The 23624-nt window shown below is 36.4% G+C and overlaps 1 protein-coding gene across 1 annotated transcript; it reads right to left on the reverse strand.

The window, feature by feature from the left end:
- Nucleotides 1-21926: 21926 nt before the first annotated feature.
- On the reverse strand, nucleotides 21927-23011 carry LOC110680464. Its single transcript, XM_021856269.1, has 2 exons — nucleotides 22901-23011; nucleotides 21927-22815 (listed from the first exon to the last, which is right to left on the reverse strand). The coding sequence occupies exons 1-2, from the start codon at nucleotides 22917-22919 to the stop codon at nucleotides 22328-22330; spliced, it is 507 nt and encodes a 168-aa protein (XP_021711961.1). The 5' UTR covers nucleotides 22920-23011; the 3' UTR covers nucleotides 21927-22327.
- Between the last annotated feature and the right edge of the window lie 613 nt (nucleotides 23012-23624).

Raw genomic sequence — 23624 nt, forward strand, 5'->3', positions numbered from 1 at the left:
GAACTGATTTGCTAGATTTTTGTCTTCTACTATTATGTTATTATTTATTTTTTTCTTATTTTTCCCAGTTAATTTATTAATTTTGTTCCAGAGTTGGGAAGAGTTTAGTGATGGGTCAATGCTAGCTACAAATTCCATAAATTTATTAGATTTTTCCTCTTTCTTGGTTTTATCAAAAATTGCTTGTGCTTTCTTGAATTTAAGGAGATTTTCAAGCGATGATTGTTTATTATAGTCTGCTCTACTTTGATTTTTGTTCTTCCATGCCTCTTCAACTCTCTCCGACCACCAAAATTTTGGACAGTGTTTGTTTTTAGTTTTACTATTTTTATATATTTGTTCTACTTTATGTTGAAAATCATTTAAATCTGTGATACCTGTTAAATCTAGTTCACTGATTTTTTGTTTTATTTTCTTGTGATTGTAAATGTATTTTTCTTTTTCAATATGTTTATCTGTTGTAAGTGCTATTTCTATTGCTATATGATGACTTCCAATGTTATAATTCAAAGTTTGCCATGAAATGTTGTTGTAGAGATCTGGAGAGCTAAGAGAAATGTCTATAGATGTAGGTTTTTTGTTTAGTTCTATTGGAAAGTATGTTTTTGATCCATCGTTAAGAAGAATCACATTATATTCATTAATTTTGTCCATTATAATTTCCCCTTTACTATCACTGTAATTATTACCCCAGGCGAAATGGTGCCCATTTACATCACCCCCAATTATAACCTTTTTGAATTGTTTTATTGTTTCAAATATTTTAGTTAGATCTTCTTCTAAGTTTTGGTTTGTTATGGAAGGAGCTATGTATATGGAAACTATGACCATGTCCAGACGTATTATTTTTATTCCTACTACCTGTGTTTCTCTTGATAAAAGCGGGAACTCTATAATAGAGTATCCCCAATCCTGTCTCAAATAAATCCCAGTCTCTCCGTAGTTATCTTCTCTAGAATTGAAAAACTTGTGATATCGCGATATGTTGTACTTACTGGATTGTTCCTGGTTTGAATCTGTCCACGTCTCCGATAATAAGGCCGCCGAATAGTCCCCTCCAATCAGCGACCTCTGAAGTTCCTCTTTGTGTTTCGATAAGCTTTGTATGTTTATCTGTAGCAATCTGAAAGAAGCCATTTTAAAGGAAAGAAAGAGAATAATTAGAATATTGCATTATCTAGCTTGAAATGTTGTTTGGAAATTTGTTTTATGCTTTCGTGTAAATCTTGAGGTAGATCGTTCTTCTGTACTAGATCGGTGTAGAAATTCATTAATGCTCCGCGCATGTTCCGTTCTGCTGTTTCGTTTGCTGCCTGCTTAGCTTCTTCGGCTATCTTTTCCCATCGCTCTTTGTCGGTTACGGCGTATTTGTTGTTCAATGCTGTTCCTTGTTCAGATGACATCTCCATTCGGTGTTCTTGGAGAATACGGTTGCGTTCTTTTTCGATTCTCACTCGTTTCTCGTTCGCAATTTCGGCTTGCTGTACTGTTCCTTGTGGCTTCGGTGCTTGCGGCTCTGCTCTTCGTTTGGGTAGTGCTCCTGTGTTCTGCGTTGTCTTTTTCGTGTATTTCCCTGCTGTCATCTTCGCAAAAGTCTCCGCTGGTGTTGGGTATTCTGCGGCATCTGCCAGCAGATCATACATGTTGCTATCCAGGCGAGGTTTCAACATCTCTCGAGCTTCGATGTAGGTTAGGTTACGTTTTGCCATCAACCCTTTGATTCGTTCTTGTTTCTCTCTTTCCGGACAGTTTTTGTCCGTGGTGCTGTGCGAGGATTTGCAGTAAAAGCATTTGGTTGGATTTTTGCATACTGTATAGTTGTCATCGTCCTCATTGTGTATCTCCGAGCATCTTGAACATCGTCGTCGTCCTTTGCAGTTTTCAGTTTTGTGGTTGAAGCGATGACATTTGCCACAAAACAACACCCTTTGTATGTATGGTCGTACTCGATTCGTACAACAGAAAAGTTTTACCTTTTCCGGTAGCCGACTGGCTCTGAAGGTTACACTTACTCTGTTTGATGGTCTCGCTCTTCCATCAACGAATCTGTTGAGGCGGTAAACGTCGATCACCTGGCATTCGCTCTCAATCTCCATCATGATTTCCTCTTCGGTGATGTCGGTTGGGATTCCAACCAGCACTCCTCTCACGCTGATGAGATGGCGGGGTACGTAGGCTTTGTATCCTTTTTCCTTCAAGCGTTCATCTCCGACAAACAGGTTGGCTTTGATGTAGCTGTTGAAGAATGCTACGATTTTGTTACGTCCAAGATATCGTAGATCCGTCACATGGTTTCGGTACTTTTCCAACTTCCTTATCATCGATCCTACTGCAAACTTGTTGATGCGTCCCTCTCCTGTGCTTTCAACGAAAACACGATATGGTGCCTCGTCGCGAATCGTGTACAGATATGATTCCTGTTCCGGTACTTTCTGCGTATTTTTCATGTCCTTTGCCGCTTCGTCCGCCATTTTTGATTCCCCACGTGCTCCTGGGTCCGGCGGTTCTGAGCCGCCGCCACCTTCCGCCATTTTGTATCCTTCTGCTGCCTTCAAGAAAAACTGGTTTTTCGCAAAACTCTTGTTTATTTCAACTTTTTCACTGTTGTTTTCCGCTACTACACCGCGTTTCTTTTTCACAAACTAAAACTTCCTTTTTTCACCGTCGCTCAAAAAACCCGGAAATTTCACTTTAGCTACACTCCGATGATAGGACCGTTCGCCTTGGCGTTAACTTTCCGAATGAGCAAATCGCCACAAAACGCACATATACATACGCATTTGTTCTATATATATGGAGACTTCAAAGCGACGATTCTCAGACGTCAAAGTCAGTTTGACATTAGTCCAGTTGTTAATTACACCTATCGTTTGTCTGGTGAGTTGCACGCTTACTGTCAATGATGATGTCACGCTACACGATAAGTGTTCATCTGCAACAACCAGACAGCTCACCAATCCACCGCGAGGTGGATCGTGCTGAGTTGTTGAGTTGAAGGAGAGCGAAAGAAGGAAGGCACAAAAGTCTGTTTGACAGCTCTGCAGAAAGCGCGTGCGCACGGACAGAGCGCGTGCGCACGGAAAGAGCGCGTGCGCACGGAAAGAGCGCCAGTTCGGCTCGATTTGCAATGATCGGTTATTATTATTATTTTTTCGCTATTGGATATTCCATGGTTTGGTTGATCGATGTTAAAGTTTGTTTTAAAAGCAGCTCCACTTATTTTGAAACATATTGCCGTGTACAATAGTAGACAACACAACTAATTTAATTAAAATAATTTGAAATTATAATTAGTACATATACAAATGGGGAAGAACGTTTAGGCTGGTTGTGCATTACGATAAAATCTCTTAACATAAGCAATGCTTGTTGTTGGTTCTTGTGGAAAAATCAACATGTTCGGCTTAACGAATCTTATTTTAAATATCGAATAACACCACATGCAATTGAACAAAAAGGATGTGATTACAATAGACTTTTGATATTTTCAATTCTGAACCACCGCAAAAAAAAATATTGGGAATCAAAATTCTCCTGAGAGGGATGATGTGGGGGAGGCTCATTCTAATTAATATTGTCGTTCAATTATGGGGATAAATTAAAATTGTTATTGTTCTATACATACTTATTTATTATAATTACCTGTAAATATTGATACAGCACAATTCAAGTATTTAAATATCAAATAGCAAACATAGATATGGTCGGTGTTCAGACAGACTGAACCAAGTGTTTTTTTCAATCGAGTAAGAAAAATGTACCCCAAACATGTGAAACATCAAAATATTATAGATATTTACTGTAATAATGGAACTTATCTATTTGATGATACATTTGTATCAAAATAACATGGAAGATTTAAAATTGATGGAGTTCTTTACGTATCCTTAGAGCTCCAAAATTCATCTAGTCTGGTCTGTCTAAACACCGACCATATGATTCTCAAAAACTCATGAGAATGGTATTTTACTCTTTGAACTGTTATTTAATTTGGATGTGTTTAAAAGATTTATAAATTTAATTTATTATTGATGTTACGAGCTATGTCTGTAGTTAAACTTAATGCTACACAAGAAATATATTTGAATCAAAGTATTTTTATATATAAATCATATGAAAAAAAAATGTTCCAGAAAGTACTCTAGAATTCTTTGGGAGCGTCTCCCGGGATTCTTCCTTAAGTCATTCATGAATCCTTCAAATCCTCTCTGGGATTGTTCTGCTGAAAATCTTGAGATTATTTCTGAATTTTCTTCCAGATATCGCTTTGGGATTCATCCAAAAAAAAACGTTACCATTCCGGTATTACTTCTGAGATTCTTTCGGATATCCCATTGCGATTATTCTGGACATCTTTTTGGATTTTTTTGCAGAACTCTGTATGTGATTTTGCGTGTATCTCTTTAAGGATTACTTTTGAAATCCAAGAAATTAAATTCTTTGAAATTCTTGAAAATTGTTTTCGAAATACTATGGAAGATATTACCATAAATCCTGATGCAATCCATTTGGATATTTAAAGAGGATTTTATCAAAAAATGTACGACTCTACTAGAAACTGGTATTCTTATGAGAATGCCTCTGGTATTCTTCCAAAAATGACTTGAGATGCTTTCGGAAATCTTTCTGAAATTCTTCACGAAATTCCTCTGAGATTTTTACGCCAATATCTTTGAAATACTCCTGGGACTCTTACAAAAATCCTGTTGGAGTTTTTTTTTTCGGATATCTTTCTATTCTAAATTTTTCAATAAATTTTGCTGGGATTGTGCTGTAAAACCTGCTAAGATTCATCCAAAAATACGACTGTCATTCTTCCGGATATCATTCAAGAATTCCACCGGAAGTTTTCGTGAGATTCAACCGTAAATCGTTCTGGTATTTTTCAGAAATTCCATTGAGATTCTTAAAAATATCCTTCTGAAAAATTTTCTGAGAATTGTTTTGGGATTTTAGAAGGATTTCCAGAAGAATTCCAAGGCGATTCACAGAAACATCACTTAAGTATGAAGGATTATCGTTAATATCTGAAATAATCCCATGATAATTCTAAATCCAAATTACAGTGATATTCAAAAGAATCCCAGAAGTTATTTCGCCAGAATCCCTGAAAGATTTAAAGGATATTCACAGACATCCAGAAGATTTCATGAATATTTTCCAGAATAATTCCGATGTCCAGATGAACTGCAGAAAGATTCTGCAATAATGGAATAATTTCAAACGGGATTTTCGGAATCATTTGAAAGTAACTTTTAGAAGATCCTCAGAAAGAGAAATCAGTAATCAAAGTAATCGAAAAAATCTTTTCAAGCAATGCTCGTTGGTTCATGTCGAAGGATCAACATGTTCGGCTTAAAGAATCTTATTTTAAATATTGAATGACACCACATACAATTAAACTAGTATGTGATTACAATTCTGAATCACCGCAAAAAAAAATATTTAGAATCATAATTCTTCTGAGAGGGATGATGTGGTGGATGCACATTCTAATTAAAATTGTCGTTCAATTATGGCGATAAATTAAAATTGTTATTGTTCCATAAATACTTGTTTATTATAATTACTTGTAAATATTGATACAGCATATAAAAAGACATTGGTCCAGAAATTACTCCAGAATTCTATGGAATTTCCCTCCTGGGATTCTTCCTTAAATCACTTATGAACCCTTCAAAACCTCTCTGGGATTGTTCTGGAAATCTAAAGATTATTTCTGATTTTTCTCTAAGTTCTTCTGGAAATCACAGAATACTTACAGATATCGCTTTTGAACTCATCTAAAAAACATCGTTAGCATTCCGGTACTATATCTGAGATTCTTTCGGATATCTTTTGTGATTCTTCTGGACATCTTATTGGAATATTTGCATAAATCTGTATGTGAGTTTGCGTTTATCTCCTTAAGGATTACTTTTGAAATCCTGGAAATCAAATTCGAATCGAAATTCTCGAAGATTCTTTCGGAAATTCAATGGAAGATTCTAACAAAAATCCTGATGCAATTCTTCTGGATATTTTTAGAGGATTTTGCAAAAAATTGTACTACGACTCTACTACAAATTCGTCGAGAATTCCTCCGAAAATAACTCTGGCCTTTTTCCGGAAATACTTCTGGAATTATTATGAGAATACCTCTGGTATTCTTCCGGAAATCACCTGAGATGCTTTCGGAATCCCTTTAGAATACTTTCGAGGATGCTTCCGAAAATCTTTTTGAAATTATTCTAGAAATGCCACTGAGATGTTTACGTCCATATTCTTGAAATTTGTCTGGGACTCTTCCAAAAATCCTGTAGGAAATCTTCCAGATATCTTTCTAGCATTCTTTCGGGAAGCCTTCTGGGATACTTTCGAAAATCTTTCTGAGGATCCTTCAAATCCTTCTGTTAAGGATTCTTGCAGAAATTCTTCCCGATTTACCTCTAGACTCTGGGAGTTTCCTGAATTTTTCAAGAAAACTGTTATTATTTCGATTATCTCTCTAGGATTCTTTCGGAAATTCTTCTACAATACCCCCAGATTTCTTTCTGTTATCCTGCTGGAGGACTTCAAAACTTCTTTCAAAGATTCTTCCAGAAATTTTACTGGAATTTTTCAAGAAATTCTGCTGGGATTCTTCCGTAAAACCTGCCGAAATTCATCCGGAAATACGACTGGAATTCTGCTTGAATGATAAGCATTCGAGAATTCCACCGGAAGTTTTTGTGGGATTGAACCGTAAATTGTCCTGGTATTTTGTTTAAATACATTGAGATTCTTAGGGAAAAATATACAGGATTCTTAAAAATATCCTTCTGAAAATTCTTCTGGAAATTGCTTTGGAATTAAAGGAGGATTTCCGGAAGAATCCCAGGTCGATTTACAGAAGAACCACAGAGAAATCACTAAAATATTATCAGGGAGATTTCTAAAGGAATTATTTTAAGGATTCTCGTAAATTCCTGAAACAATCTCAGGAGAATTTCGAATGGATTTTGAATGTTTTTTCACAGTGATATCCAAAAGAATCCCAGAAGTTATTTCGCAAGAACCCCTGAAGATTCAATGAAAAGTCACAGACATCCAGACGATTTCATGAATATTTTCCAGAATAATTACGATGTCCAGAAGAGCTCCAGAAAGATTTACGGAATAATTTCAAATGGAATTTCCAGAACCATTTAAAAGTCACTTTCAAAAGATGCTCAGAAAAAGAAATCAGTAATCAAAGAATCTCATAGGTATTTTTTTAAAGTCCCAGTGACTGTCCGGTAGTTTTCTTGGAGGATTTCCATTTGAAGTCAAGAGGGATTTTCAGAAAATTCTGCCAAGGATTTAAGAAAATTTTCAAGGAAAATCAATGATAAATCACGAAAAAAATCAAAAACACTTCCTTATGAATTTCCAGAAGAATCACAGAGTTTTTTTTCTCAAAAAATCTTAGAAAAAAATTCTAAAGAATCACGAAGGAATTTTCGGAATAATTGGGTCCTAAAATTTTTAATGGAATCTTGTTTTTATTTAACAACACGAAAGAGCATGTTAATGTAACTACTTTAGCAATTTTTCCTGTTCAAATGACGGCTATATCATGTTTAAACTTTAATTTAAAAATTGGGTCCATAAATGAACCTTGACACTTGAGATCATGTTTGACGTTCGCCTAGTCGACAAAAACACCACAGGGGTTTTAGTTTTAACACTGGGGTTGTTCCTATCTGACATTTCGGAAGGGAAACGGAAAACAAAATACACCCAAAATTTGAGTTTAAGCCTAGGGGTGTGACAAAATCTAAAAAAAAATGTTTTTTGGACTTAAACCAACGGAAAACATTAGAAAATTGAGTAAGCATGTATTTTTGGCCTAAACTTAAGCGATTGGCACTTAAATCGGGACAGGGCTTTAGGACCCTATTCTGGATATACAAAATTATCCCAGGCAGAAACAATAAAATCAATAGCAATAAATCTGTAAGAATATAAGAAGGATTTCTGTAAGAATATAAGGAGGATTTACAAACAATTACAGAGGAATTTTCGGATGATTTCCATAAAAAAAAATTTAAAAAAATCCCCGTCATCTGGAAGATTCTTAGCAGGATTTTCGGAAGTATTCCACAGGGATTTCTGGGAGAATTCCATTGGGATTTACAAAATAATTCCAGAGGAATTTCCGAAAGAATCCCAAGAATTTGCACGGAAGAAAGTGAAGTGAAATAATAGATTTTTTTGATTATAGTCTCAGGCGTCTTTCCGAGAGTATTCTAGAATAATAGGTATAATCTAAGACATTTTTCGGAAAGAATCTCAAAGGGATTTTGAAGAACTTTCAAAGAGTTTCACGGAAGAAATACTGAAGAATTACGAGGAAAATATCAGAATTTAAATAATAATTTCGATTGGATTTCCAGAAGAAATCCCGAGAAATTTTGTGAGAATCCCCGAACCCAGATTTTTAAAATAGATTCCATTACACTGGAAAGCAATCATTAAATCATTTTCGGCAGAATTCCAGAATTTTACGGCAGAATTCCAGAATTTTACAGCAGAATCTTGAAAGGATTTCCATAATAACCCAAGATGGGTTTCTGGGATAGTCCAATAGGAAATCCCAAGGAGGTTATTGGAAAAATCAGAGCGATCAAAGAAATAACTACATATAATAATTTCAGAAGGGTTTCTGAAAGAATCTCAGTGAATTTTCAAGATGTCCTCTAGCAACACAACTAATATATACTAATATTGATTCTATAACATTCCCCAGAAAACCATTCCCCCGAAACCCATTCCCCAGAATTCCATTCCCCAGAATCTCATTCCCCAGAATGTACCATTCCCCAGAATTTCACTCCCCAGAATGAACCATTCCCCAGAAAACCAATCCCCAGAATGGACCATTCCCCAGAAAATTATGTACCTACTTTAAAGTTTTGAAACAATCTATTTAAAAAACTTGGAAATTAAACTCCATAAGCTAAGTATGCTGTTCCGCCCAAGAAAAGTAAAAATTTCTCCCCAAGAAATGGTCAAGAAATTTCCTACAGTGAGCTCCATTTGAATTGACATTTCTTTTCAACTGCGTACTGCGATCAAAGAAAAATGCTTTTCTTGAGCATTTCTTGCAAAAAATTTCCCACGCATCGAGATAAGCCGTTTCTTTTCTGTTGAAGTGCATACTTCGCTATACAAAGTTGTTTACAAGTACATGAGAAGATTAGCATTGGTGCTGCTAATTATGAACACTTTACGCATAATTCAAATTTCATTTGCAAATGAACTATCACAGTAGTTTCACTTTTATTGGCACTTATGAAGACTGATAGATCAGTCTATGGGAAACACAATATCCAATATTTATTTAAAAAAAAATATACAACTCATCACTACTCTGCACAAAATAGAGCTACACCCTTCTTTCGGTATAGTAGTTTCCAAAGATGTTCCTAGTATCATATTATACGTTTCCGATATAATGATGACGTAAACTCTGCAGAACAAAAACTTACTATTCTGCACATCAAAATGATACGCCCTTCTTTGCGTCAAGTCTAAATTACAAATGACTTGTTTAATTTTGCACAAAATAGTGATACACCCTTCTTTCAGTCTTATCCTGCTGACGATATAGACAAATTTTTCCGTAAGGATACCAAATGGCAAGAAGGCATTTGGCATGATTGATTAAATGATCAAGGACCATTTGATATAATGGTCATTTGACCAATGACCATTTGGCATGACATGAAGAACATCCTTTTTGAAAAGAAGGAGCTTAAGTATGGTTGGATAGCAAATGGCTTTATACCAAATCATTTTATGCCAAGTGACCTTATGCTATATGGGCTCTTCATCGATATATTTTGTCTATATCATTAATGAGATAATACTGAAAGAAGGGTGCATCACTATATATGCAAAAATAAACATATAGTCTGTATATTTTATGGGAATGTATTAAAAGAAGGGTGTATTATTATAATATGCAAAATACTCATGAATAGGGGGATTAGGGGCATATTGGACACATTAGGTAAATGCTTATTTTACATAGAATCGAAATATGTTTCTTTGCTCTAAAATTAAATCCACCGCTTCCTCCGCTTTGCTTATAAACTAATTTGAAACTGAGAAAAAAAATATAGTAGAATTTCAGAGGACAAATGAAGCAAAGCGTAAACTTTTATACCGTCAAAACGTTCATATACAATACAGATTTCGTACAGTTTATAAAGTTTTGCTGAAATATGCATATTCCCAGAGAGTAAGGGGGTGTCCATTTCGCCCCGTGTGTTCATTATGTCCCTAACCCTCCTACCTACATATTTGTTTTGTCACATCAGACCTTAGCCTGTCACATAAGTGACTCTTGTTCCTCTTTTCTGGCATTACGTCCCTACTGGGACAGAGCCTGCTTCTCAGCTTAGTGTTCTTATGAGCACTTCCACAGTTATTAACTGAGAGCTTACTATGCTAATGACCATTTTTGCATGCGTATATCGTGGGGCAGGTACGAAGATACTCTATGCCCTGGGAAGTCGAGAAAATTTCCAACCCGAAAAGATCCTCAACCGGTGGGATTCGAACCCACGACCCTCATCTTGGTCTTGCTGAATAGCTGCGCGTTTACCGCTACGGATATCTGGGCCCCCCCATAAGTGACTCACGCAAAGCAATAATTAAAAAAAGAAAAAAAAATGGATATTCATATAGCTTTCTGGGGAATGGTGCATTCTGGGGAATGGAATTCTGGGGAATGTTACATTCTGGGGAACGATTTTCTGGGGAATGGTTCATTCTGGGGAACGGAATTCTGGGGAATGGTTTTCGGGGGAATGGTTTTCTGGGGAATGTTATAGAATCACTAATATTTACAACTCAATACTTAATTATAAATTGCGTTAAGGTGATTATAGAACAAAGCCACACCTCAAATTTTCAAAAGCACAAGACTTGAAAACCAAACAGCTCTCACCGTTGAAAATTTATCCCATTAGTCACCACCAGCAAGAAAGCAGATTGATTGGTTTTCAACGCAAACTGTTGTCAGATTCTCCAGTCTTGTGCCCTTGTTTGGCTTCGTTTTATAATCACCTTAAGCTGAGCGTACGCCATCCAGTTTGGGGGCGGATTGACGGTATCGAAGTGGATTAAAAACAATTATAGGAGAACGTGTGGAAAATACATATGAACTGCGCAGAATACATCAGACCGATTTAGCATTGCTGCGCACTTCTAAAAGCATTTTATTTTTATTAAAATGTTTGATAATAGTAGAACGACAATGATCATCAGTTGATTTTCCGCTACTGTTTTTTTTTTAAATCACAATTGTTATTTCTTTCCGTGCACGCGCTCGGGAAATGAATCTGACCATGGTGCAACAACCGCGCTACATTCGATGAATCCTATGCGACAAAAATTGTCGGCGCTATCCGTCACACTGAACGAAATCTCCCGCCATAGATTGAATGATTTTTGCCTCATCCGAGCCCCATACCTATTTTCAGACACATTCAAGATGATTTTCATCTCCGGTGAAATCATCTGTTTACAAATCGCACTGTATGGAAATCATCCTACCTTGAAATTATTTTCATCCTTTCAAAAGATGCTCGAGTTTGAATGATTTTCATACGTCAATTTAAACAACCGTCATTACATGCTTGGTAATAATAAAAATTATACAAATCGACTTTAAACAATAACCAAACGTTTATAGTTACATACACATTATATTTTATTGTAAATTAACAATATTACAAATTCACATTAATCCAGGAATTATTGATCTCATGGCCGCATGAGCCGCAGGCGTCGACACCTGCATGAAGCGGCTGCTGATGTGACTCCAGAATTCTAATTAAAGCCCTTGGCATGCACGATTTGTGGTTTTTGTACACTTGAAAGCGAGCTTGAAAGTAATAAACATAATTTCTACAGAAATAATTCTAGAAAAATCTTTTATAAAATGAAATTACCTGTGGAATCCAAAAGGCAAAACTAGGAACACCACGCTGCTTCAACCATTTTTAGGTTAACATTCCAAGAACAATTTGACGTTTAGGATCGTTAGTTTTCCGTATGATGTTTCACACGATAGTTGAATGATTTTTGATTAGGAGCATGGTAGAAAATAAAATCTGTCAGTTATTGCATGGTATTCATTTGTGTTGTCTTAATTCAACTGTCTACTTATTGTCATACGGAAATATAATAAAAGTCATTTCAGAATTGGATGATTTTTGTTCAGATACATGAGGATGCATCATATTCCTTAATAATAATTCAAAATAAGGAATACGAATATTTTCAGCCTTGTGTATTACAAATCATTCAATGTAAGGCTGGAGCTATCGTTCAGTGCAAATACGCTCACCAAAAGCTATTTTGGTGATTTTAACATCACAGCTATTTTCTGTTGACATTTGAGTGCTTTTGGTTGGAATATTTTCCAACCAGCGAACATCCAACCATCGAGTCATTCCATGTAGCGGAACCCCAACGAGCGAATCCCCACTGTACTGGTACAAGGTTCCAAATGAATGATGAATAATAATTATCTCATACCTGTATGGAAATGTAAGAAGGGTTCAGTCTCACCATCGTTTAAGTCAGGTTTTTTTTTTTTAGAATTGCTGATAAAACTTCAAAGTATACTATGTTATAGTAGATTTTTTCAAAACTAGGTTTTTGTCACTGACACCCATTTGCTTCCAATTCTTTCATTTTCATGCCAGTCGTTACCACAAGACAAAGAAGGCTTTTCGTCTTCTAAAATTCAAACAAACTTCTCCAGAAATTTCCTTTGTCCTTTAGGATTTATATAAAAATTCAGTCAAGGATTTCTGAAGGTTTTTTTCATGAATTCTTCCAGGAATGTCTCCACGGAAATGCCAAAAAAATTTATCTAAAAATAAATCCGTGAAGTATTTCTAAAGAAAAACCTAGAGTAACCTCTGTTAAAACTTGTGTAAGTTTTAAAGTAACCCTTAATGAACAAGGATCTCTGAAATAACTCCTGGAATATTGAAGCAAATCAAAAAGATATAATTGGCTAAGATAATCGAAAAAGAATCAACCGAATATCGGGATAGTATTCCGCAGGATTTAGATAATTATGTAGAAGAATTTCTGGAGAGATCTCTGTAGAAGACCGTAGGATATTCTAAATAAATACATTATGACAATTCCTGAAGCTTTTCTTTTGGGAATCTAAGTCTAAATTCTTGAAGAGCCTTTTGAACCCGTTATAGTGCCCAAAGGTTTCTTTGGAGCCTGTACGATTCTTCATTAGGATTCAATGCAAGCAGAATAAGAAAAAAAAATTGGGTAAAATAGATAGAAAAAATACCATTTTGATTATAAAAGATACTTTAGAGACCTTCCATTAAAAATAGAGATTTGCTTTAAAATAGAAACAAAGACTATAAAAGAAAAAAACTATCAAACCTGTTTTTAGGATCATTCATTGGATTAACTTTTGTTATCATTATAATTCAAAAATAGGAAAACCCTTTTATATTCATAGCCTATTTACAAATAGACCAAACTGCTTGCCTTTACTACAAGTGAGGTTCAGAACATCTAGAACAATTGAAATTCTGTGAATTTGTGGTGTTTTTATTTTTGGCAACCGGCTGGTAACCCGACTAGTCACAAAAGTTTTCGGGAGAAACTGAAGATGCTTGAAAAAAGTTTCATCGCGCAGACATTGTAACGAATATTCTTAAAATATTCTAACAATTCTTAAAAAAAAGTCCAGTAGTGAAAAAAATACACAATATTTTTTATGAATGATGCTGCAAAATATCAGTAGCAATTTGATCTAATAATTTTCCCGGAATTAACTAAGAACTACTTACAGAAATTTTAACGACAATTCTGAATCTGCCAAAAACTTCTAGAGAGTGTGCTGTGCGAGTTCTATAGGAATTGCTCTGAAAATCATGAAAAGATTTAGCAATGCTTTGATAGATAATATCAAGAGCGATCGCACGTTTAGAAATCGCTAGCACCATCACACTCGTGCTGTGTATAACACGTTGTGACTGGTATTAGATTACATAGTTTCTTCATTAATCTTCTGATAATTTTCCATGGATATTCCAGAAACTTATCAAGATTTTTTTCCAGGAATGCTCACTGCAATTTGTCCCAGAACATATACAGGTTTGGCTGTAGATATTTTTTTAGAAACCATCCATTGATTCATTCCGAAATGCCATAGATGATTGCTCCATTTGTTTTTCTAACGGTTAAAGATGTTTCTTGTAGAAATGATTACAGTTAGTTTCCCGGGATTTTCACTACAGATATTTCCAACCCTTTTTTTCACGAGCCAGAGCTTTTGAGGTTTATTCACAAAGCATGTCACACTTGACTAGGCATGAGAATACCTTGAAAAACCTCATCGTGTCTCTCATCCTCCATAAGGATTTATAAGACGTTGTTCGAGTTTGTATGTATATTCAAAAGATCATAAATATTTTTTTTTTCAATTTTTTTATTGGTATCATTCCAAACATTACTTCATTTCTTATATCTAGGTGTTCTGTGTTATTAGACAACACTATCATCCTAATTTGGTAAAACATATTTAAGATTTTATTAACATTTTGTTAACAACATATAACATTTCATTTGCCGTAGCAGTTCAGATTTTTTACAGGTGAGTTGATTTCACCTGCTCATAAGAGAAAAAAAAACGCTTTAAATATACTTAACCTAACTTAACCTAAACATATAACGCATTAATCGTGGCAATAGAAGATTGTAACGATTTTTGCCTGAAATTATTTATTATTTTATTTGACATTTGTTTCAATGTTTCAACATTGGATATTCTATGTAACTCATTGGTACTATACCAGGGAGGAAGCCTCAGAATCATTTTCAAAATTTTATTTTGAATTCTCTGCAGAGCTTTCTTCCTGGTATTACAACAGCTAGTCCATATTGGTACAGCATACAACATGGCTGGCCTGAAAATTTGTTTGAATATCAAAAGCTTGTTCTTAAGACAAAGTTTTGATTTTCTATTAATAAGGGGATAAAGACATTTTACATATTTATTACATTTGGCTTGAATGCCCCCAATGTGATTTTTGAAAGTTAAATTCTTATCAAGCATGAGCCCTAGATACTTAACTTCATCTGACCAATTTATTGGAACCCCTCTCATCGTGACAACATGTCTACTTGAAGGTTTCAAATAAAGAGCTTTTGGTTTATGTGGGAATATTATTAGTTGAGTTTTGGAAACATTAGGAGAAATCTTCCATTTTTGCAAGTATGAAGAAAAAATATCCAAACTTTTTTGCAATCGACTACAGATGACACGCAGGCTTCGTCCTTTGGCGGAGAGGCCTGTGTCATCCGCAAACAAAGATTTTTGACATCCCTGAGGTAACTCAGGTAAGTCAGATGTGAAAATATTGTATAATATTGGTCCCAAAATGCTGCCTTGAGGAACACCAGCTCTTACAGGAAGTCTTTCAGATCTGGAGTTCTGATAATTAACCTGAAGTGTACGATTTGACAGATAACTTTGAATTATTCTAACAATGTATGTTGGAAAATTAAAGTTTTTTAATTTTACAATCAAACCTTTATGCCAAATACTGTCGAATGCTTTTTCTATGTCTAGAAGAGCAAGACCAGTAGAATAGCCTTCAGATTTGTTGGAACGGATCAAATTTGTTACACGTAAAAGTTGATGAGTGGTCGAATGTCCATAACGGAATCCGAACTGTTCATTGGCAAAAAATTGAATTTTCGTTGATGTGGGCCATCATTCAGTTCAAAATAACCTTTTCAAAAAGTTTACTGATGGAGGAAAGCAAACTGATTGGACGATAGCTAGAAGCTTCTGCAGGATTTTTGTCTGGTTTTAAAATTGGAACAACCTTAGCATTTTTACATTTGTCAGGAAAATATGCTAATTGAAAAGGGTCTGGGTCATTTGGCATAAAGCCATTTGGCATAAGGTCATTTGGCATAACGCCATTTGGCATAAAGGACATTTGGCATAACAGCCATTTGGCATAACGGTCATTTGGCATAATTTTGAACAATGTGAAAATAAAGGGTCATTTGGCATAACGGACATTTGGCATAATATCAAGCCATGTGTAAAGTAGGAATCAATTGGCATAATATCAAACCATATGTGAAGTAAAGGTCATTTGGCATATTGGACATTTGGTATAATATCAAATTATCTGAAAAGTAAGGGTTATTTGGTATAATAATGCAAAAACTCCATTTTTTCACATAGCACTGTTGTATTATTACGCAAGAGAATAAGTCATGTTAAAAAGAAGGGCAAATTCCTACATAAAAAATAACACGTCGAATCGCTATAGCAATAACCCTAGAAAGAATACCTTATGTTTAAAAGAAGGGTAAATCTCTAGATAAATATCATGACTAAACAGGATAACAGAAGATGAACTAGGGCGTCAATCAGTGACGCAATATTTCTTAATTAAAAATTAAAAATTGAAAACAAGGTCATGACTTTGAAAAACAGAAGAAAAAAATGCAGCAACATTGCTGCTACAATTATCTTTTAAATAACATTTCGTTTTTTTCAACGAACCCGATCAACCAGTGCACACTGGTCCAGGAAGCTAATTTGGGCGGACATGCGGTTTTCGTCTCGATTTATTGATTTTAGAGCCATAGTTGCTTCTAATAATATGTTCAGAATTTTAGGTTTCGGGTCATTTGCCCGAACGCCTTTTGGTCGAATGCCGTTCGGCCGAAATTGAAACAAAAGTGAACCATTGTTAGCATGGGTTTATAATGAATTTCAAAGAACTTATTCAGCTTACTAATGAAGAAGGTTACATCATCATAGATATACACATAATTAGCTTTTTAGTAGTAGTTCATGAAACAGTTCGTGCTAAAAGAAGAACATCCTAAATGTAAGCAGTTATTCACTTCTCTGCTAGCGGTGATAGCCACCTGCAGATGTTTGTAGTTAGCTTTTGAAAGTAACTTAAAAGGTTTTGGATCGGGTTTCTTTGATCCCTCGAATCGTACTATGTAATGTAGCACAAGTCTTGGTTTCTATGATTTAAGTATTTCCCAAGTCGTTTATTGCTATACGCAAGCAACGGTACAAAGCTCAGTTCACATGTTGCAATCTTAAACTTGGAGAAGAATGACATCTCACCCAAGTTGAGGAACGAAAAAATATGAGTTGAATAAGACGTAAGAGAATCTGGGGTAATCTGCACCCTTGAGGCAAAACAACCCCACGGTGCCTTTTATGATTATTTGTAAAAAATTTGGAAAAGATTCGTCAGGGGCGGATAGGAGTGATCATGTGATGACATTTGATTTTACAAATCCAACTTCCAGAAAAATGTCTAAATTTTTCTAAAATATTTATAGAATCCCCGAAAAGTCGTTTTACTCCTGGGGTGCATATTACCCCCTGATACCCTTATTATAAGCTTTAATATGAATAACTATGAGAAATACTTCACACTTGAAAGAACAGCCTATGATCAAAAGAAAGAAAAATCTCTTATGAAAATTAAGGCAAGTGTAATGCATATAATAGTTTTATCAGTGCAACCACAAAGAACTTCCGATGATTTAAAGAAGGTAAAATTCCCAATTAAAATATAAGCTGAACTATTGTCAATAGTAATGAAACCAGTATAACTCGAAAGGAGAGCCTATGTGCAAAAGAAGGAAAAAATCTGATGAAATCAATAAAACACATCTTTGGTAATCCAGAGGCGAATTAACCGTCACCTCATAGTCTTGGCGCGATGTTAGGAGTTCACAACTTCGTCCTGAATTAACGGGTCGATTTTATCATTCTCTTAGAGCTCTTATAGAGTAACAAAAAATTACGTCCCGTCACATCATAAAAAATCAACAAAATTATTAGTTTATCAGTTATTGGGCCACACTTATGAAACCTACACATCAGAAGAGTTGTAATTTGATTTTACGATGATCACAAGAGTGAAGTAGAGGCCAACTTCTTTATTTTAACGAATCGTGAGTTGGTAGTTCAGCAAAGTTGTAGCAAATGATCAGAGTTGCTCAATGTCGATCATAACAGCGTATGGCTGATTTACATAAACTATTAATATCAGTTGCGAGCTATCAATATCACTTTGATTTGGCAACCAACAGCAGTGATGCGACATCGCACGCTAGATTAAAATCACGTGACAATTCTCCTTCTCCCTGGGGCCTTCCTTAGCCGAGTGGTTAGAGTCCGCGGCTACAAAGCAAAGCCATGCTGAATCCCGAAACCCGGTCGGTTCAGGATCTTTTCGTAATGGAAATTTCCTTGACTTCCCTGGGCATAGAGTATCATCGTACCTGCCATGCGATTTACGAATGCAAAAATGGTAACTTTGGCAAAGAAGCCTTTCCCGAGATGAACTAGCCCAGGGCTAAAAAAAATCTCGTTAATAAAGATAGAAAAAAAGAAGCATTTCAGCTGTCGTCGCTCTTGAGTGTTTTATTTTTTAGATTTTTTATTCTGTTCTGTTCAATTTAAGTATGTACAGAAAATATATTGAAATTATGCCAAATGTCCGTTATGCCAAATGACCCTCATCTTTTACTTAGTTAAAAATTATGCCAAATGTCTGTTATGCCAAATGTCCGTTATGCCAAATGTCCTTTATGCCAAATGGCGTTATGCCAAATGACCTTATGCCAAATGGCTTTATGCCAAATGGCCCGCTCCCAATTGAAAACATTTGTTGAATATATCAACTAGAAATGATAAGCTACTTTCTGGAAGTTTCTTGATGAGGATGTAGAAAATTCCATCATCGCCAGGAGCTTTCATATTTTTGAATTTTTTAATAATAGTTCTCACTTCTTCCAAATCAGTCACCCAGGCATTTTCGAAAACGTTCTCTTGATTGAGAATATTTTCGAACTCCTGAGTAACTTTATTTTCAATTGGACTAGTAAGTCCTAAATTAAAATTGTGCGCACTTTCAAACTGCATAGCAAGTTTTTGAGCTTTTTCGCAATTGGTTAGTAATAATTTGTTTTCCTCTTTCAATGCCGATTTAATTTATTTTTCAAGCTTTTTGCTGATCTGATTTTTTTTGTTGGATTGTATAACATTTAGCGGTAATCCACTTCGCGGTGTACCATTTCGCGGATTTCCATTTTGCGGTACGACATTTCGCGGATAGTAACATTTGGCGGCATGTCATTTCGCGGTGCACCGTTTCGCGGTTTGTACTGAGATGTTTGATATATCTTAACAGTGCCATTTTAAGGACTGCCTGTTTTCGAAAGAAGGGTAAATCACCGATGAAAATGTTATCGATGATAATCTCCTTACAAATGCTTACAAATGGTGTGTGCGCAGTCAAATTTCTTCTGAATCACTTCAAACTTTGGGATGATGCTATTTACCATATTTGAACCTACTTCATCATCTACCCGATGGGAGACGAAAGGGAAGGGAAAGATGGGAGGAAATAGGATGGGGTCCCTTGAAGAAGGAAAATCGCATAAGCGAAATGAGAGCATGTAGCTACATACCACAATGGGTTTAGACAGCGCCCTAAGAAGGGCACTGCAATACACATGAGCGTAAATAGAGCCTATAACTCATTACCACAGCGGGTTAAGTATAACAGAAGGTCCTGAAGATTCAGGTTTCTGAAATCAGATAAGTGTTTATCAAGTAATTGGAATCGCAATTACGCGAAAACTGGACAGTTACATATCAGGTGATGAGAAGTTCCATAATCGGAATCACAACTATCACACACAAATGTATCAGCACGCTGAATATTTGCCATGTGATAGTTGAGTCGCCAGTGGCCAGTCAAGGATGTCAAGAGACTGCAATTCTACTTTAACAGATTTGTTAAATACTTAGCCACCTTTGGGGATGGATCAGTAATGAACAATTTTGTTTGACGCCATGATTCAAAATTATTCCAATATTGCTTGTGCTGAGTTGCCGGCCAAGAATTCCTGAAGCTTCGCCCAGCACTTCGAAATTGGAATAGCTGCCTGAGGGCCAATGAAGTCATGCGATGCTCCATTGCGAGCTTATTCACTATCCAATTTATTCCCAGCAATGGAAGAATAGCCAGGACCCATATAAGGTTTACAGAGTTCACTGAATGCAGTTCCTCAAATTGAGTTTGACATGCGATAACAAGCTTAGACATTGAGTTAGCCGAAGCATGAGCTTTTAAAGCAACCAAACTATTTGACATATTCCTTTACAAATTGCCAAACGTCCAATCTTCCCATGAAGGGATTTGTATAGAAAAATTGCTATGAGCAAAGTAACAAGCAATTGTGAGGTCACTCGGAGCAAGGACAATTGTGTCCCAATTCGCCAGAAGTGGAAACACCCAAATCACTAGGATTTCCAATGGACGGAGAGAATCCAAGGAATTTGGTCACAATCAATTCCCAGTTTGTGGAGTATAACAAATGCAAAGTTTGCGCAGTTACATTCATATGTTCATAGAAGATGTAGCGATGATCAGATAATCATTCATCATCTGATACATGCCAATTCGTCAACTCGTGACTGATTCTGTTCGAGCAGAGCATTATGTCTAACACTTCTTCTCTAGCAGATACCATGAAGGTTGGGAGATTTTCTATAATAAGTAATCCAAGATTTGAATTACACAAGCATTCCATCAGACTAAAGCTTCTCAAATCGCTTTCTTAGCTGTTCCAGATGATGTGATGAGTATTAGCATCACTGCCCACAATCAGCAGAAGGCCTTTTCATAGGCAGTGTACGACAACTCGTTTGAAATCATCCGTTGGGGATGGTTAATCATACACCACAAAAAGAAAGACGTATTTCCTATCGAGGTCACCAACAGAAATATCAATAGTGACAGCACATACATCTCTGGTTGTGAACTCAGAAATGAGTGTAGCAACGATAGTGCTACAGGCCTGGCACGCGAGTTTGCCATTTCATGTTTCTGAAAGTAGCAAAAACTGGGTCCACAAGGTTACCTAAATAAAAGTACTCCTTACAAAATAAAGGTTTATGAACTTGCGCCACTTTAACAGTACCATTTTGCATGAGTCTACAAAGATTAATCGTTGCTGATATTTTATGCTGAAGATTGATTTAAGCTATCTTATCCGTAGCCATTACCCAAACTAGGCAGGATTAAGCTTTTTGTAATCTCAGCACGTAAAAGACCAGCAGCATTGCTCCGGGTAGCACAGGAAGAGCACAACACTGTGGAAGGCGCCCTAAAACTCCACAGGCTCTGTTTTCGGTTAGGTTTCATTTAGACCCCCCTAACAATTCATTCTTATGCACATTAAACTTAAAGCCGTATGAATTAGGGGTCACCTGTGAGGTGGACTTTTACCACCGGAACAGGCAGTCCGTAGTGTTAATTCTTAGCCAATGGAAAAAAAAACACTACCGACACTACGCGGCTATCTAGGCTGATCGGGAAAATGAAGTTAACATTGATGATTAACTCCTGACGTGCCCAAACAGCTCAACAAATCACTTGAATCACTTCAAACTTTGGGATAATGCTATTTACCATAATAAAAATCGGTTAGGCATAGGGGAACCAACATTTTAAAATTGGCATAAGACAGACATTTGGGTTAATTCTACGAGTGGCGTGAGGTGACAATTGTCGGTGTCGTATAGCGAGATGACAATTCTCGACTCGAGTGAAGTGACTCGCCGTGTAAATCAAATGGAGAGTCACTTCACTCGAGTCGAGAATTGTCACCTCGCTATACGACACCGACAATTGTCACCTCACGCCACTCGTAGAATAAACCCGATTGGCAAACACGTAACACTTAAATTATTTTCATCTTGCTCTAGCTGTTACGGTCTGTGGTTAAAATTCCCCCAGGGGGTCGTGACCCAGTTTGGGAAACTGTGTAGTAGCGTCTATGAATGAAAAAGACAAATGTATACTGCTGAGTGTTATGTATTTCTCTACATTGTGCTTAAAAATAAGGTTTTATAGTAAAAGTCATATAGTTACATTTATAAAAAAATAGTAGCCTCAACTGTAGGGGGCGTACAAATGAAGGAAGCAACAGAAGCTACGGCTCATCCTTTGTTCCTCGTAGAGCATCCATCAACGCAAATCACGAAATGTATACTGCTAGGTGTGATGTACCTAGTTCTCTACATGTATACAACGTTACGAATGTGCTTAAAAGTAATGTTACATAGTAAAAATCATAAATAGTAATGTTACATAGTAAAAGTCATAGTCATGTATCAAAACATTTCACGTAAATCGTTAAAATGAAAAGTAATAACATTATTAAAAAAAATCAACGTGCGCTCACCAAGCACATCAAACTATAGGGAGGGTGCCGAAAGTGTGCGTCGAACCCTGCCATGCTGCCGGCGAGCCAACAAAGAAGAGGGCGGATTCTTTCGACGCTGCTTTGGCGGTGTATTTCTCAATCCGGAATCGTCAAACGACTTCCTACGCTTCAACGTACTGGAAGTTGGCACAACCGGAACGACCTGATCCGAAGCGGAGGCCGTTGCTTTCATCGGCATAGGCTCGTCCGGGGTTTCGGTCTCCGGGGCGGTATCATTCAGCAGCTTATAGCACTCCATTCCCGGTTCGATCAAATCGTCGAGCCGCATGCCCATTTCGGTGAGGACTGACACGCGCTCGCAAATGTCCTCAAAAGTCAGGATGGGTTTCTCAACAGTTTCTTCACCTGTGTGGAGGAGTTCCGATAGCATCCGTTGGGCCAAATTGTGCTCATACTCCGAGGTGAGTAGATTCGAGTAACTAACTGCCGATGGGGTGGCCGTCCCGGAAATGGAGGAATCTGTTTTGTTTGGGAATGGAATTAAGAGTACCGATAATTTCTGCAGGAAAAGATAATATATTTTCATATTATGATGAATACGTACGCGATTCGGAGGAGCTCATTTTTTTCACGAAACTGCTGCTGCACCGACTGAACCAACTGTTGTCCGAACCAAGTGGATTTGAATTCAAGCTGCGAACAGTGTTGCCACATTTTTTCCGACTCTCATCTGTGTTTTCGGTTGAAAGAATCTTTTTTATCTTAAGTCAACCTCCAAAAATCTGTGTCGCAAATATGCAAAATTTTTATTCTTTAGATCAGAAAGAATTTGTGCAAGCGTATTTTGACTGTTTTTGGCTTGTCTTCAATTTTTAATTTGAACTAATTATTTTAAAAGTAAGTTAAAAGTATTGTGCATTCAGATTAGCTTTAGACCGAACTTCATAAGAGATATTAAATATCACCGAAAGTTCGCCGAAGTTCGGCGTCGGCATTCTACCGAAGTGCCACGCCGACAAAGGCAATCCTTATGCGTCGGCGAAGCACCAAATTAGAATGCCGACGCCGAACTTCGCCGAAGTTTTGACTGCCGAACTTCTAATTGTCACTCGAATTGTCAATACTAATAGTTTCTAATATATTAAAATTCTTAAGTTTTTGAGAAAAACTAAACAGAGTACTGGCATTTATGATTAATATCTTCCAAAACCGTGTCATAAACTTGTGAAATATCCTAAAATCTTTTTTATCCCAAAATTCTGTGATCTGTGATTACAGATATCTGTAGGCAATAACAAGAAAAAATCTGTGTGATTACAGATAAATCT

The sequence above is a fragment of the Aedes aegypti genome, unplaced genomic scaffold (genome assembly GCF_002204515.2).
Source record: "Aedes aegypti strain LVP_AGWG unplaced genomic scaffold, AaegL5.0 Primary Assembly AGWG_AaegL5_hic_scaff_1435_46_PBJ_arrow, whole genome shotgun sequence".
Classification (NCBI taxonomy): domain Eukaryota; kingdom Metazoa; phylum Arthropoda; class Insecta; order Diptera; family Culicidae; genus Aedes; species Aedes aegypti.